The following is a 14,116-nucleotide window of genomic DNA, read 5'->3' as shown; positions in this document are numbered from 1 at the left end:
ATTGAGTCTTTATGTAAATTATCTTTAGAGGCTACTCGGGCATGGAGTAGCCTCTGTGAACTCCAGTAGCCTCTGAAGGTAATTTAAATAAAAACTTAATGAAGTTTATTGCACTCGGAAGCTTGCTAAGAAATTATAAAATTTGTGTACCTCTGGAACTACTGAAAAAAGTATTTTCCAGAAGTGTGAAGTGCACAGGGTGCTCAGTTTCATGAATTGTGGTGCACGTTCTTCATGAATCTGCACTGCCACGACAACTCTATGTTGGTGCACCTTTAACATGCAGCACAATTTTGTCGGACACTGCATGACACTGCATGATGACTGTGCACGGGAAAGCCTCTTTCAGTGCAGAATTTTGTGCCACGGCCTTCTATGAATACATGTGCGAGCAGTTTGCACTGAAATGAACACGCAAAGTCAAACAAAAAAACTGGCGCAGGGGCTTTAATAAATGTGGACCATTGTGTAGAAAAAAATGTAGTGGTGTTATGTAACCAGAAAAATGTATGACATTATATATACTTTGGTATACATGAAATTATACTTTTTTTGGCTAACCTGAAAAATTATGTTTGCAAGCTTTCAGAGCACAAAGGCCCCTTCATCAGACAAGTTTACAAATGAACATCTGAGTGAAGAACACAACATAGAAGAGATTTTTACACCAAGATAATTAGTACATGAGGGAATACATCAGTAAGATAAGCTGAGGCAATATAACTGAGGCTTTTGTTACACATAGAAGGGCAATAGGGGTTATGGCTTAGGAGTCCAGGCATCTGGAGTCAATATTTTTTGGGGGGTTGGTTTGAAGTGTGCCCAAGACACATGGGATATCCCAAAGGATTTCAAAACTTATGAGACTTTCAGAATACCGCCTGGATTCCTAGTAAATATTGCAAAATCGCAAATACTGGACAATGCGTCTAGCGAGATTTGATATCCTAGATGCCCCTGGTGATACCAAACACAGTGATGAGGCTCCAAGTCACTCACATTGTAATAAAGATTGATCAGAACCAAATCTACCGTACTCCTTCTTCTATTTACTATCCGCCATTACTTGAGAAGATAATTAGAGAACTGGTGGGGTGAAGCCACTTGACCTCTCCTTTTTGGGCAGATGAGCTTTTCAGAAATCCTATACTTTCTCCTAACAGACCTTAACTGCCTTTCATTAGCTTTTCTTTCTACTATTTGGGTAATTAAACAGCTTACAATTAGATTATGTATTCTAATGTTGTGAAAACATAGAAGGGGTCTATATATTCCACATACAAACTTATATCATGGGTAGTTTATTTCACCGTTTTAAAGACTGGATTCAACAATCGGACATTTATCTCTTCCCTGGAAGGCAGCCATGCCTTATGCTGGTGTCTCCCTTGCAGAGCCGGCTCCAGGTTTTAGTGGGCCCCTGGGCGACAGAGCCCTAGTGGGCCCCTTTATGGGCCCCCCTTCCGTAGTCACACTGCCCCCCCTCCCCGCGTGGACACATCCCCCCCTCCTGTATACACACTGCTACCCTCTCCCCCTGTATATACACTGCCCCCCTCCCCCTGTATACACACTGCCACCCTCTCCCCCTGTATACACACTGCCCCCCCTCCTGTATACACACTGCCCCCACTCCCCCTGTATACACACTGCCACCCTCTCCCCCTGTATACACACTGCCCCCCTCCCCCTGTATACACACTGCCCCCCCTCCCCCTGTATACACACTGCCCCCCTCCCCCTGTATACACACTGCCCCCCCTCCTCCCCCTGTATACACACTGCCCCCCCTCCTCCCCCTGTATACACACTGCCCCCCCTCCTCCCCCTGTATACACACTGCCCCCCTCCTCCCCCTGTATACACACTGTCCCCCTCCTCCCCCTGTATACACACTGTCCCCCATGTTCTCCCCCTGTATACACACTGTCCCCTCCTGTATACACACTGCCACCCTCTCCCCCTGTATACACACTGCCACCCTCTCCCCCTGTATACACACTGCCCCCCCTCCTGTATAAACACTGCTCCCTCCCCTCCTTCCCCTGTATACACACTGCCCCCTCTCCCCCTGTATACACACTGCCCCCTCTCCCCCTGTATACACACTGCCCCCCCTCCTGTATAAACACTGCTCCCTCCCCTCCTTCCCCTGTATACACACTGCCCCCTCTCCCCCTGTATACACACAGCCCCCCTCCCCCTGTATACACACTGCCCCCCATGTATCCCCCCCCCCCACACCTCACTGAAGCAGCTCTCTCTGTGTGGTCACTGCTTTCCCCGGGAGGTCATGTGACCATGACGTCATCGCAGGTCCTTCAGCCTCTGATGCTGCAGCTCCTGCTTGGGAAAGCAGTGAGTGACTGCAAATGTTCTCACCGCGATCTGTGCCCGGAAGACACAGATCGCTATGAGAGACGCCTGACACTGCTACAATTGATCTGGGGGCCCGAGTGGGCCCCTCCAGTACCCCGGGCCCTGCCACTTGCCCGGGTTAGCCGTTTGCTGGCACCAGGCCTGCTCCCTTGCCTTAGTGATTTAAACAAGATATACTCACCTACCTCCTTAGATCAGATAGTCACTTTTGTATAAAGATACTACCTTTGTTTTTGTCCAAACACATCAGCTTCTGGGATCATGCAGAGATCACTTATGGACCTGCTAATGACTAATATGGTGAAGAAATGGAGAGAAATGGCAGTGGGCACAGCAGGGCAACTCTTTCATCCTCAAGATCAGATACTTGACATATTTTGATAAATTTTCCAAGACAGGTTCATATTTTTGGGGGGAATCCAATGAAGTAGGTCACTATGAATTGTCTGGAGCTATTGGCTCAGTCCACTAATAAAAGCTCCTTTTGTAAGCACCGAGAGCTAGATCTCAAAAACACAGTCTTTAAAAATGGTCGATAGTGAGTAACTTGCGAGAGGTTGAGAGCGTCACATCTGAGGCTAAGCTTAGATCTATTTATCTGGACATGCTCTGGAAATCACCTGACGTGCACCTTGACATACTGTTTACTGCAGGCGTCCTTTTGGCCCCTGTCTGCTCAATGTATGTTACATATATTAGGATAACCTGGATGAAAAGGCAAAGAAGACTGTGCTGTTATCTGCTGTAAGGCATCCTTCTCCAGCCTCCACTGAGTGTACACTTTGGGTGTTCCCCATCAATGTGTCACTAGCAAGACACCATGAACACCGACAACAGCAATTCACTGCCTGTTTCAGAAGAAGGCTGAAGAGGAGGACCTTTCCCAATGTATAAGCATACAGTGTCATACATTGCAGCCCTCCACTGTAAGGATAAGTCAGGAATCCTGCCAACATATCCCTACTACAGAGGTCAAAAACTAGATAAAAATGCTGCCTAACATTGATACATAAAGCAGTATATGGTTTAAACAGACATTCAAATTGGATGAATTGCCATCTGTAATGGTGCTAGTCCAACAGGTGTTGGAGTTAAAGAGACTACAGCTATGATTTAGGATCTCGCAGGCAGCCAGGAAGGGTAGATTTTGCTCTGTTAGGGTGGATTCACACTAGCGTGTCTGTTACCTCTCTGTTGTGATTTGTTTCCACTTTGCTTCCGTTTTTATCCTCATCTGTTTTATTTCACATCTGTTATCCTTCCATAGTTTCTATGTCTGCAAAAAACTACAAGTACAATACAAGTTTAAAATAGGTTAGAAAACATAACACCTGATTCCCAGCATCATCAGTGAAAAAAAAAACATCTATCTTTTTTTTTTTTTTTGCGGATCCATATATTTCTATTGCCGTCCATGAGGCAAGCAAAACCAATACAACAAATTCTAAAATTTTTATCATGGACAATGCATATGTGAAAACACGCTTAGAAAACAATGGTCCGGTAAGGCTTCAGTGAAAATGATGGATGAGAAAAATAATGCCATTGGGAAGGAGCCAATAGTCTTTGCTTTTCACATAATGGGGCACATTTACTTACCCGGTCCTGTCGTGATCCCCAAGGTCTGCCGGAGTTCACCTTCCTCTTCCCGGTGTATGTGAGTGCTTGTCTTGAGACACAATTTGAATTTTAAATCCTGTGCTTAGTTCGAATCAGTCGGGTTGTCTGACGGCCACGCCCCCGATTTGTGTTGCATGAAAGTTGGTGTGATTGCGCCAAAATCCAATCGCGTGCGCCAAAAGCCCCTGTTAAATGCGGCGCAAATCGGAAATAGTCGGGAAACCCGACGGAAATGCGGTGTGCGGGCACTTAGTAAATGTGCCCCAATATGAGAAGCAATTCAGAACATAGGGCCAGATCTATTTTTCTGGCTTCACCAGTTTTCTGTCATACTTTGCACATAAAAGAACATGTTTTGAGCTTGCACATATATTTAAGAAGCGTCTGTGCCAATTTTGTGGACTGCACTGTTTCAGCTGCGCAACATTTATTACAGCAACTCAGCAGAAATGTGGCCCATCCTCGTTAAACCGAGTGCACCAAAAAAAACTAGTGCACTTCTACTTTTTGTTTTTATGCATTGTGAACCAAACATACCTTGAGAATGCTGTAGCTACACTGATGCAGAAACATGTCTTGTTTAATCCCTGGACTAAGTAGGGTAGTTGAAGACCGTGTGCCAGTATTCAATAATACACTGCACTTTAGTGAGTCACTTTGCACCATCTATTAGCTGGTTTAGTTTAGTGTGCAAAATTAAAGCATTTTTTGGGGCAAAAAGCTGCCCTGGTAATACACCCCTTTCCTCAGACTCCACACCCCATTTAAACGTTAACATTAAAAAGTAACTTAAAATATTCTAAAATCCTTAACAAATGTGGCTCATCACAATTCAGGCAGTTTTTTACTCAACAATTCTGCCACAGACAGCTTGATACTTCCCTCCCAATATCTAGAGTAACATAGAAAGGTGATTGTGAGAGGACAAAGGTACAAATTTCAGAATCCTTTGTACCCCTGTCCTCTCACAATCACCTTTCTATGTGAAATCCGGCTTCAAAAATGCTATTTAATAAAAAACCACAAGTGTGCTCTTTTATATTTCCACAGGGCACTAGATAATTGTCGTGTGTCTGAATTTGAATCTGATGGTATGTATATAATACTGTCTATGACCGAATTCTGTTGAAATTTACACAAAAAAACTGTCTGCAACCCTGGGGGGGGGGGGTCACATTTATATAGGGTTTTGTAACATTTTTAGTCATTTTTCTTACAGTACAACAAAAGGGGCGTGTCCTCAAAAAGGAGGTGTGGCTTAGTGGGAAATGTCTGTGCTTCGAAATCATGCAAATGCGCCAACATTTTTCAAGTTCAAAATTTTTTTCAAGTTTTCTGGAATTAACGAAACTAACTAATAGATGGCGCATAGTACTATACAATCCTAAAATTTGATAGATACGCTAAATTTATCATCCAGCATCAGACACAGAGATCAATCTTGTGCATTATAGACTGTCTAATATTTCATTTTCCAACACTTTTGATCTCCTCAGCTGTATCTTATAGGTTATACGCCCCGCTATGTGTCTATACCATAATATAGATCATATAATAATTGTGACAATGCTCTGTTATATAAGATGTAGCATTGTGGTGTCATGTCTCTGGAGAACGGAGACTGTAATGTACCTAGAGAGTAAGCTTCCTGCTATTCGTGCAGAGTGAAGGGTTAACACTTGCTCTCTCACCCGGAGGAGGGGGTGGTTTGTGTGTTGCTCAGGTTTTCTATTCCCTGCATTGTAGTATGTGTGACATGCCGTGACAAAGAGCCTTTTATGGCTGGAAAGGCTTAGCGTGTACATCCCCTGCACACCATGCTGGCAGGCGGCTTGTCATTTTAATACAGCAAAGAATAAAGATTGGGAATATGAGACAAGTGGAGCGCTTGTGACAGTGTTACCCTATGCTCCTAGGCTTAGGAGGGCGAGGGATGTGTTTTTCTCTCTTGTGTCACTTTCACATCACCCGCCCAGCTCCTACGTGAACCTGCACGTCAGGTCCTCGCATCCCTCACCCAGCTGCAGATGCGCAGCCCGGATCCAGCCCCAGCAGCAGCGGCGGCGGCTCCACACACGACACATCCACTCCACTGAAATGTTTTATTTAACATGCCATACCGGAAGAAGAAGCCATATTTATCCAGCCCTCACTTCATAGCCATCCATAGCTGCCACAGCTCCATGCAATAACAGAGCCCATATTCTCAGTATGCCGGGATATAATGCAGTGCATGGTAAGACCCTCATCCTCACATGCATGTGGGGCTAATATCTCTCTATATGTGGGAGGGGAGGGGGCATATATGGGCAGCTCTGTACAATGCATGTCTGATGGGTTTTGTTTGTGCAGTGAGGATGCCCCCCAGCAGCAGGATGGACGCCTGAGCTGTGGTGGTGCTGATGCGGCTCCCTGCTCACCACTGGATGGATGGACAGTCACATCAGGCTGGGGATGCTGAGAGCTGAGACAAAAGAGGAGCCCTGCGTGTTTCATCCAAGGAAAAGAAAGAGGAAGCAAGGGGGAGGGAAGACATAGGAGCAAGCCCAGCACCTCATCCAGATTGTTGCCTTCTCCATTGGATTATAAAGGATTTTTGCCTCTTCTTTTACAGATCCCCTTCTTATCCTGGTGTGTTTGCTAGTAGATGTCATGGAAGGCTGTGCTCCCTGCTGATAGGATGGGCAGAGATACCCTATAATTCTCCCTGGTAGTCAGGATCTTTCCCCATCCCGCATCCATGCTAATTGCTTTTTCCCGTATTCTGTAAACCCTTCTGCCTTCCTCACAGCAGATTGTTGCACACCCTTTACCTGCTGTCCATTCCTTTTTGGCCTTAAGGTTGCAGGTCCCCCTCCTCCCCTCTGCATGCTGGTATAATACAACTATTTTACATGCTCTGCTTCGTAAATCCCTAGGGTCCAGATTATTTGCTTCCCTTTCCCCTTTTTTGATACATTTTATTGCTGTCCCCTCTACACCCTTTAGATAGACAATACTAAATTGCACTCACTTAACCCCATGCAGTGCAGTCCCCCATCACAGGAGCACAGGACAGTAAGAAGCGTTCCACTATCATTGGGTCACTTGGGACCTAGGTCCATGCCTCTGCAACGCCTGTGCACCGGAACCCCCCAAACTCCTGGTCCACCGGCCGGTGAATGATGTTTAAATACCGGCTCCGCATGTTCTTTAATGAACTTAAGGTTCTGGTGCTGACCCGATCTGGGCGAAGTGAACCGGAGCCGGGCCACGCTATGCGAGGGCTTGGGGTTGGGGGCTGTGGATGGCCACCCTTTGCAGACTGCTCCTCCAGAGACGATGATGAGGAATACTATGGGTCAGATCCTAGACCCCGCAGCCTTGGACTGGAGGAGAAGGATGGAAGGCTTGGGGCTGCGCTGGACGCTGTGTCCCTGGGCAGCAGCATCGACAGTGGCATGAGGACCCCGCAGTGCAGAATCTGCTTCCAAGGCCCTGAGCAGGTGGGTTCTGTTTGTATCTGGGGTCATATGTAGTGCTTGAGACGAAGTCACTTAAGGTGAAGGTTCTGGGGGAGAGAATGCAATGGTTTACTCTCCTTAGTTGCACTAGGGCTTGTATGCATGAAGAACATGAAGTCTATCTTACATAGTTCATGTGAGACAAAAGTCATGGATTTTTGGGACCTGACCATAAATATGCTTTCCTATGGAAAAATAATTCATGATTTTTATATTTGCGCATAATATCGACATGCTACAAAATATTTTCATGGTAAATTTATGTAATTATACCACCTGCTTTCTGTGAACAAAGGAGCTGCTGCATGTAAGAATTAATAGAAAGATGCTCTGGCTTTGCTTTCAGTACATGGGGAAATGTGCGGGAGAATATATTGTGTCTGAGATGTCTTGGCGAGATCTTGGTTGGCGGTAGACACACTGATAATGGCTGTTTAGGTCTTGTACGTATTCTGAGTGTCTGGGCTATTGGTCAGAACCTATAATTGGATTTGCTCAGAAATTTTCATCACTATTAACAGCAATTAGCCAGAAGTCTCCTCAATGGGACAATGCCAGTAGTCATTCATAATGAAATTTCCTACAATAACCTTGATTTTTTCATAGGATTATAAAAAAGTATATGCTTCAATGTGTTATGAGAGTATAAAAATGCTGGAGCACTCAATTTAATAACTAAAGATTTTTGTATGTATGGTCATGTTTATAGTATATCATAGTATATAAGACTGGAAAAAGAAGCAAGTCCAACCTTTAAGAATGAAACAAATATCCCCCCCCATAACCATGTTCTTTGTGTCTGGAAAGTTCAATAATGACCATGTTACATTTCTTATCTGACATTATTCCTGTGACAACTCTAAAAGAAGTCATCTGATGTGTTGTTGGTGTTGGGTGTAATCTAGACAAAACAAGACATTTTGATTAGGTTATAAAACAATAGCGTTATGGTATTCTAAAATGGAGTAGACAACTGAGGCCTAAAATGTTGTGTGAACTTAGATACCTAGGTGTATGATGAGGGTGACAGGACCATGGCATGATATCAGAACCCAGTGGTTAGTATAGAAAAATGGTAATTCTTCAGCAAATATGGGATATATATATATATATATATATATATATATATATATATATATATATATATTAATCTTTCATAGTGATTGTATTACATTTTACACCAATATATGTAATTGAACGGATGCTGGTTGAATAGATAACAAATGCCAAGATTTGAGAGTGTCCTGTCTATTCAGAAAGAAGTAATATTGATAAGGATCATTAATATTGATAAGTAATATTTAGTGAGTATAACCATTAAACCTTTAAATTGGACCTTGTACGTGTTTCCCAACCAATGTTCACTTCTCAACTCCTCGGACCAGAGTTTGGGTCATTTATGTGCCATTCTCTGTGCCTTACTGATATGCAAGGCTGAAGGGTTCGGCTAGAGTAAATTCTACTGTGTTGATGGTAGTCCAATATTCTAAGCTTGGTGCTTTAGGGGTGTCAGGTAGATGGACTGAACTCCTGGAGTCATCTAAGAAACTTTCTAACTCTGCATATTCGACTCATCTGTGTTTATATGAATAGTTTATTATCAGAGAAAATCATTCTAACCATGTTTTTATGTCTACGTCTTAAAAGCAAAAAGTGCAATAGAGTCCACGTAACTGCCAATATGATTATTATTGCTTTATGATAGATCACATAAGAAAAAGCACTGACGTCTCAGTATGCAGCCTACTCAAATGTACACATTGAGGACAGCCTGCTTGGCAGTATATTGGTTTTTACTGCTTCTGTTTTCCATAATAAAGAAATAATATACATACTCGCATTGCTTTAGACTCTTTCACACTTTGTTTATCAACGTTGGACCCAACCCCAAGATAGCAAGAAAGCACTAAATCTGGTGGCACCTATTTGGATATACTACCTATTGTGCACAGGTTTAGATGTAGAGCTTGGAACCCATTCCAAAACGATTTCTAGATCTACCAAATCACATGGTGAAACATGCTGCTATATCATGATCTCGTTTAGCTGAGGATCTATACATTACATGTTACAGATACGTAGCATTAAATAGGGCTGAGCTAGAGTACTCGTGTTCTGTTGTGTCTAGAAGCGGCTCCGACACGTCACCAGGCACCATGGACACTTGCATTCTGCATCCAAGATCCCCATCAATAGGGGGAAGACCTAGTAATGGCAGCCGGTTGGTAGCACTTGACATTTTGCAATTATCATATTTCATTGTACCTCCCCATAATGTATTTCTATTCTTCTTCTTGTGTTCTCTGTATTTAATGAGCATTATTTTGCCTTAGGCCTAAGCACATATATGACATGACCTGCTCAGGAGTTCAGATGCAATAGAAATAGCAAGAATGAAATGCAACCAACTAGAACACTGCCTCCAACATGAACTGATACTAGAAGGATATGTGGTGCAGTAGATCATCTTTCAGCTTCTTCTTACTAACATTATTTGTGCTGAAAATGGGCACACTTAAGTTTTTATTAATATTGGACATGGATGACTGGGGACAGGAGAACATAGTAAAAAAATTCTAGTGTCCATGTGGCCTTGAATAGTAAAACATAAGTGTTTTATTCATAATGTTACAGGAATTTCCATGTCTTCAGATGGTGTTAATAGGACAGCGTGCAAATTGCTACTTCCTTCAGAATTATTATTCTGTCTCTTCTATAATTCATTATTCCCTTCCAAAACATTTCTTGATTGTATCTTTTTTTTAAAAAAAATCTACCTCTAATATACAGCACTTTCCAGTCTTTCAGAATTACACTTAACTGTAAAAGAGAAAATGATGATTATGGGGGGAGATTAACATGTAATAACCAAGACATAGACATTCACAATATAACTAGACAGTAGCCTGTTTTTTATGCTTGTGTTTTTGCCTTTGTGCCATTGTTTCTCACAAGTACTAGTGGTTTGTTTGTTTTTTTAGGTAACTAATAGATTCTAAAATGAACTTATTATAGGGGCAGATTTACTTATTCTGTCAAAATTTTTACTACCATATACATATGAGACCAAAATCCACTGTCCGTTCACAGTTATCATAGAGATAAGGATCAGGAACTTGGATTTCAACAGCTGATTCTTTTGCTTTTGAAGCTGCAACCACACGTGGCGTGTAACGCATGCATTTCAATACAAATTGCAACAGCTTATGAGAGATTTGCGTAATTAAACAGCTGTAAACATGTGTGTTAACAAAACATAACTGTTAACATATATGGTCATTTATGTGTTAACATTATGTCAACAAACGTATATGTTTAAATATTAATGCATGTGTTAACATTGCAACGGTTTAGTAAATGCAACTGTAAATGGCTGTTTAATTAGGCAAATCTCTCTTCAACCATTGCAATGCATTTTAAAACACATGCGTAAACGCCACATGTGACTGCACCCTTAGGGAGATAGGCCACCACCCTTCAATGCGATGCAATTGCCTGTGTGTTACGGGGTGAGAAGCAGATGGCAGGTTATATAGCCATCAGAAGAAGCACCAAAACAATGTACATGGGGGTATACACTGTATGATAGATAGAGCTCATCTTTAGGGCTTGTTAGGCTTAGTTCACACTGCACTTTTGCTGTCCGTTGAAGGGATGCATTGAGTGCAGTGTCGGACTGGGGTTCCTCTTCTCAGATAAAATTTATCCTAGGGCTCAGCCTTCAACAACCCCTAGGAAATATACCTCAATAGCCTCTAAAGTGAATTTCCTTCTCCTGTGCCTCTGAACTCCAGAATTGAGTTAGACCCTGGGCCCACCATAGGATCCTCTGGTGCTGCAGTGGGCCAGTACCGCCCTGATCAGGTGGATTACCATAGGTTCCAATGACCTCCGCTGAACGCATACATCTCTCAGCAGGAGGGAACAAGATGGAAAGACATCCCGTATTTTCCACAGTATACAACCTATACCATGCAGATGGAGGCGGAAAAGATGCCTCAGTCTCCCAGTATGTATCTATGGATATGCTCAGTGTATGTGGTAAGAGTTTCCACTTGGGTGCTATCATTTAGATCTACTTGGGGCACCTGAAATAAATCAGCTTTATCTCATTTCACAAGGAAGTACCGTATATACTCGAGTATAAGCCGACCCGAGTATAAGCCGAGGCCCCTAATTTTACCACAAAATACTGGGAAAACCTATTGACTCGAGTATAAGCCGAGGGTGGGAAATGCATTGATCACAGCCTCCCCAGTATATAGCCAGCCAGCCCCTGCCCCAGTGTATATAGCCAGCCAGCCCCTGCCCCAGTGTATATAGCCTGCCAGCCCCTGCCCCAGTGTATATAGCATGCCAGACCCTGCCCCAGTGTATATAGCCTGCCAGACCCTGCCCCAGTGTATATAGCCTGCCAGCCCCTGCCCCAGTGTATATAGCCTGCCAGCCCCTGCCCCAGTGTATATAGCCTGCCAGCCCCTGCCCCAGTGTATATAGCCTGCCAGCCCCTGCCCCTGTGTATATTGCCTGCCAGCCCCTGCCCCAGTGTATATAGCCTGCCAGCCCCTGCCCCAGTGTATATAGCCTGCCAGACCCTGCCCCAGTGTATATAGCCTGTCGCCGCTGCCGGACAGATCGCACAGAAGATATACAGGGGTCGCAGGAAAGGTGAGTTTAGATATATTTATTTTTTTGACTCGAGTATAAGCCGAGTTTGGATTTTTCAGCACATTTTTTGTGCTGAAAAATTAGGCTTATACTCGAGTATATAAGGTATACTGTGCTTTTTTGTATTTTTATTTGTATGCCAAAATCTGAAATGAAATCTAGAAAGAGGAAAATTACATTGTTTCACCTCCATCCTTGGTTTTGGCTAAAAATATTAGCGCAAAATACTGACCAAAATACTGCTCTCTGAAACTAGTCATAGGTTCTGGGACTAGGCCGGAAGATGGTCAGGTCACTAGGAAAGCTTGTTTGGATTGTAAAGCTGTAGAATCATCTTTTCGTTGGTCATCAGTTTATGAAAAAATATAAAACATGTCATGAACTATGAGAACAAAAAAATGATAAACAAGGATTAATTCACTTTTTTCATTTTTTATTACAAGAGATATATTTGTATAAATCTATAATATACTTGCCATGTTGACTGAAAAAGGTGAAGAGTTCCCATAGTTCAAGAAGTGTTGGGAAATCTTCCAGGATAGGGATTATGCTTCCACGTCCACCAGGTTCTGAGACATTTTGCCTTAAAAGGGTTGTCCGAGATCATAAAAAAACGAATGGGGGCACGGGAGGGGACTAGTTAAAATAAACGTTTGCTCACCTCTGGGGTCTCTCGCGGCATTCTGTGCTGCGATCTCTCTGGTCCGTGCCCCATGTAAACAAACACGGGCACGGAAGCCGCCCTGCGTTAAGTTTCCCGTGGCTATGCCCACCCGCCCCGTATGATACAGCGCTGGGAATAGGGATGGGTGGGCTGAACATAGTGCGGCTTCCGGGCCCCTGTTTGTTTGCATGGGGCACGGATCGGAGCGATGGCACCGCGGGACGCTGTGAGAGACCGCAGAGGAAAGTAAATGTTTATTTTTCTTTAACCAGCCCCTTCCTGACCACCATTCATTTTTTTATGCTCCCGGACAACCCCTTTAAGACTGGACATCATTTGAGGTTTAAAAGCTGGTTCCTGTTTCCGCCAAAATACATTTTATTTTGTCACACAGGTGCACAGCTCATTATACCAGCCAGCTGATTATTCCATGTGCCATACCGAACCGTGCACTTGTGTGACATCACATGGCCAGGGACAGATTTTTGTCTACAGGAAATAAACATAGAAGCTTTTTGTAGAATGACAGCAAGCTGAGATTTAGAAAACAATGAGTGATTGATACAGTAAGTATATTGGAAAACTGTCTAATTTGAATTACACAAACAATAACATTAATTTGCTGAAATGAGAACATTCCTATAAGTTTTAGAAATGAGCTATGGATATAGAAATACACATACAGATATTTTCTGGAGGAATCTCTATTGATTTTGTCTTTAACTGGGGGATCACTACAAAAATGTGAAACTACTATTTATTATGTAAACTTAATTGTCATTACATAGCATAATTTTCAAATGAAACATTATTTCTAGAAAACAGATCACAGAGTGTGTCCCCTATCTCCTGTATTATCCAGCATGGGCTCTCCAACTCTCCAACGAGAGTAAAAAAAGTGGATTTCTTTTTATAGTTTGGCAGAGAGAAAAAACTCTCTAGGTGACGAGATGACAGAAAAAGCAGCTCCATGACAGCTAGTTTGGCTAATACCGTCTTGCTGTCCCAGAAATCCGGCATAGAAGAAACCTACAGCTGAGGTAAAGAGAACCTGTGAAGCTAAGAAGCAGTGTGCGGCTGCGCATCCAGGTTCAAAGAGTGATGTGCGCCAGGATTATCTCCTGGCCACATTGCTCCACCTGCAGTACAGTGCTGGAGCAGCCGTTTCCGGCAGCATCGAGCACTATATAGTAACGGGCAAGAGCTACTTGCCCAGACGGAGGGCCCTGCCCGAAAGCCAAAGGCCACGCCCCGACTGTCGAAGGGGGCGCGGAAGCACGGC

General features: G+C 43.4%; 1 protein-coding gene across 1 annotated transcript in view; it reads left to right on the top strand.

The window, feature by feature from the left end:
* The first annotated feature begins 5,968 nt into the window (after window positions 1-5,968).
* MARCHF9 (membrane associated ring-CH-type finger 9) overlaps window positions 5,969-14,116 on the top strand; it is a 140,414-nt gene continuing 132,266 nt past the window's right edge. Inside the window, exons 1-2 of the mRNA XM_072134826.1 lie at window positions 5,969-6,235; window positions 6,352-7,484. Coding sequence (XP_071990927.1) covers window positions 7,161-7,484 — 324 coding nt within the window. The 5' untranslated portion in view covers window positions 5,969-6,235; window positions 6,352-7,160. The remainder of the gene's footprint in view (window positions 6,236-6,351; window positions 7,485-14,116) is intronic.

This window comes from Engystomops pustulosus, chromosome 2 (genome assembly GCF_040894005.1).
Source record: "Engystomops pustulosus chromosome 2, aEngPut4.maternal, whole genome shotgun sequence".
Classification (NCBI taxonomy): domain Eukaryota; kingdom Metazoa; phylum Chordata; class Amphibia; order Anura; family Leptodactylidae; genus Engystomops; species Engystomops pustulosus.
The sequence above is the reverse complement of the archived record's forward strand: the minus strand, read 5'-3'. Positions and strand labels throughout refer to the sequence as shown.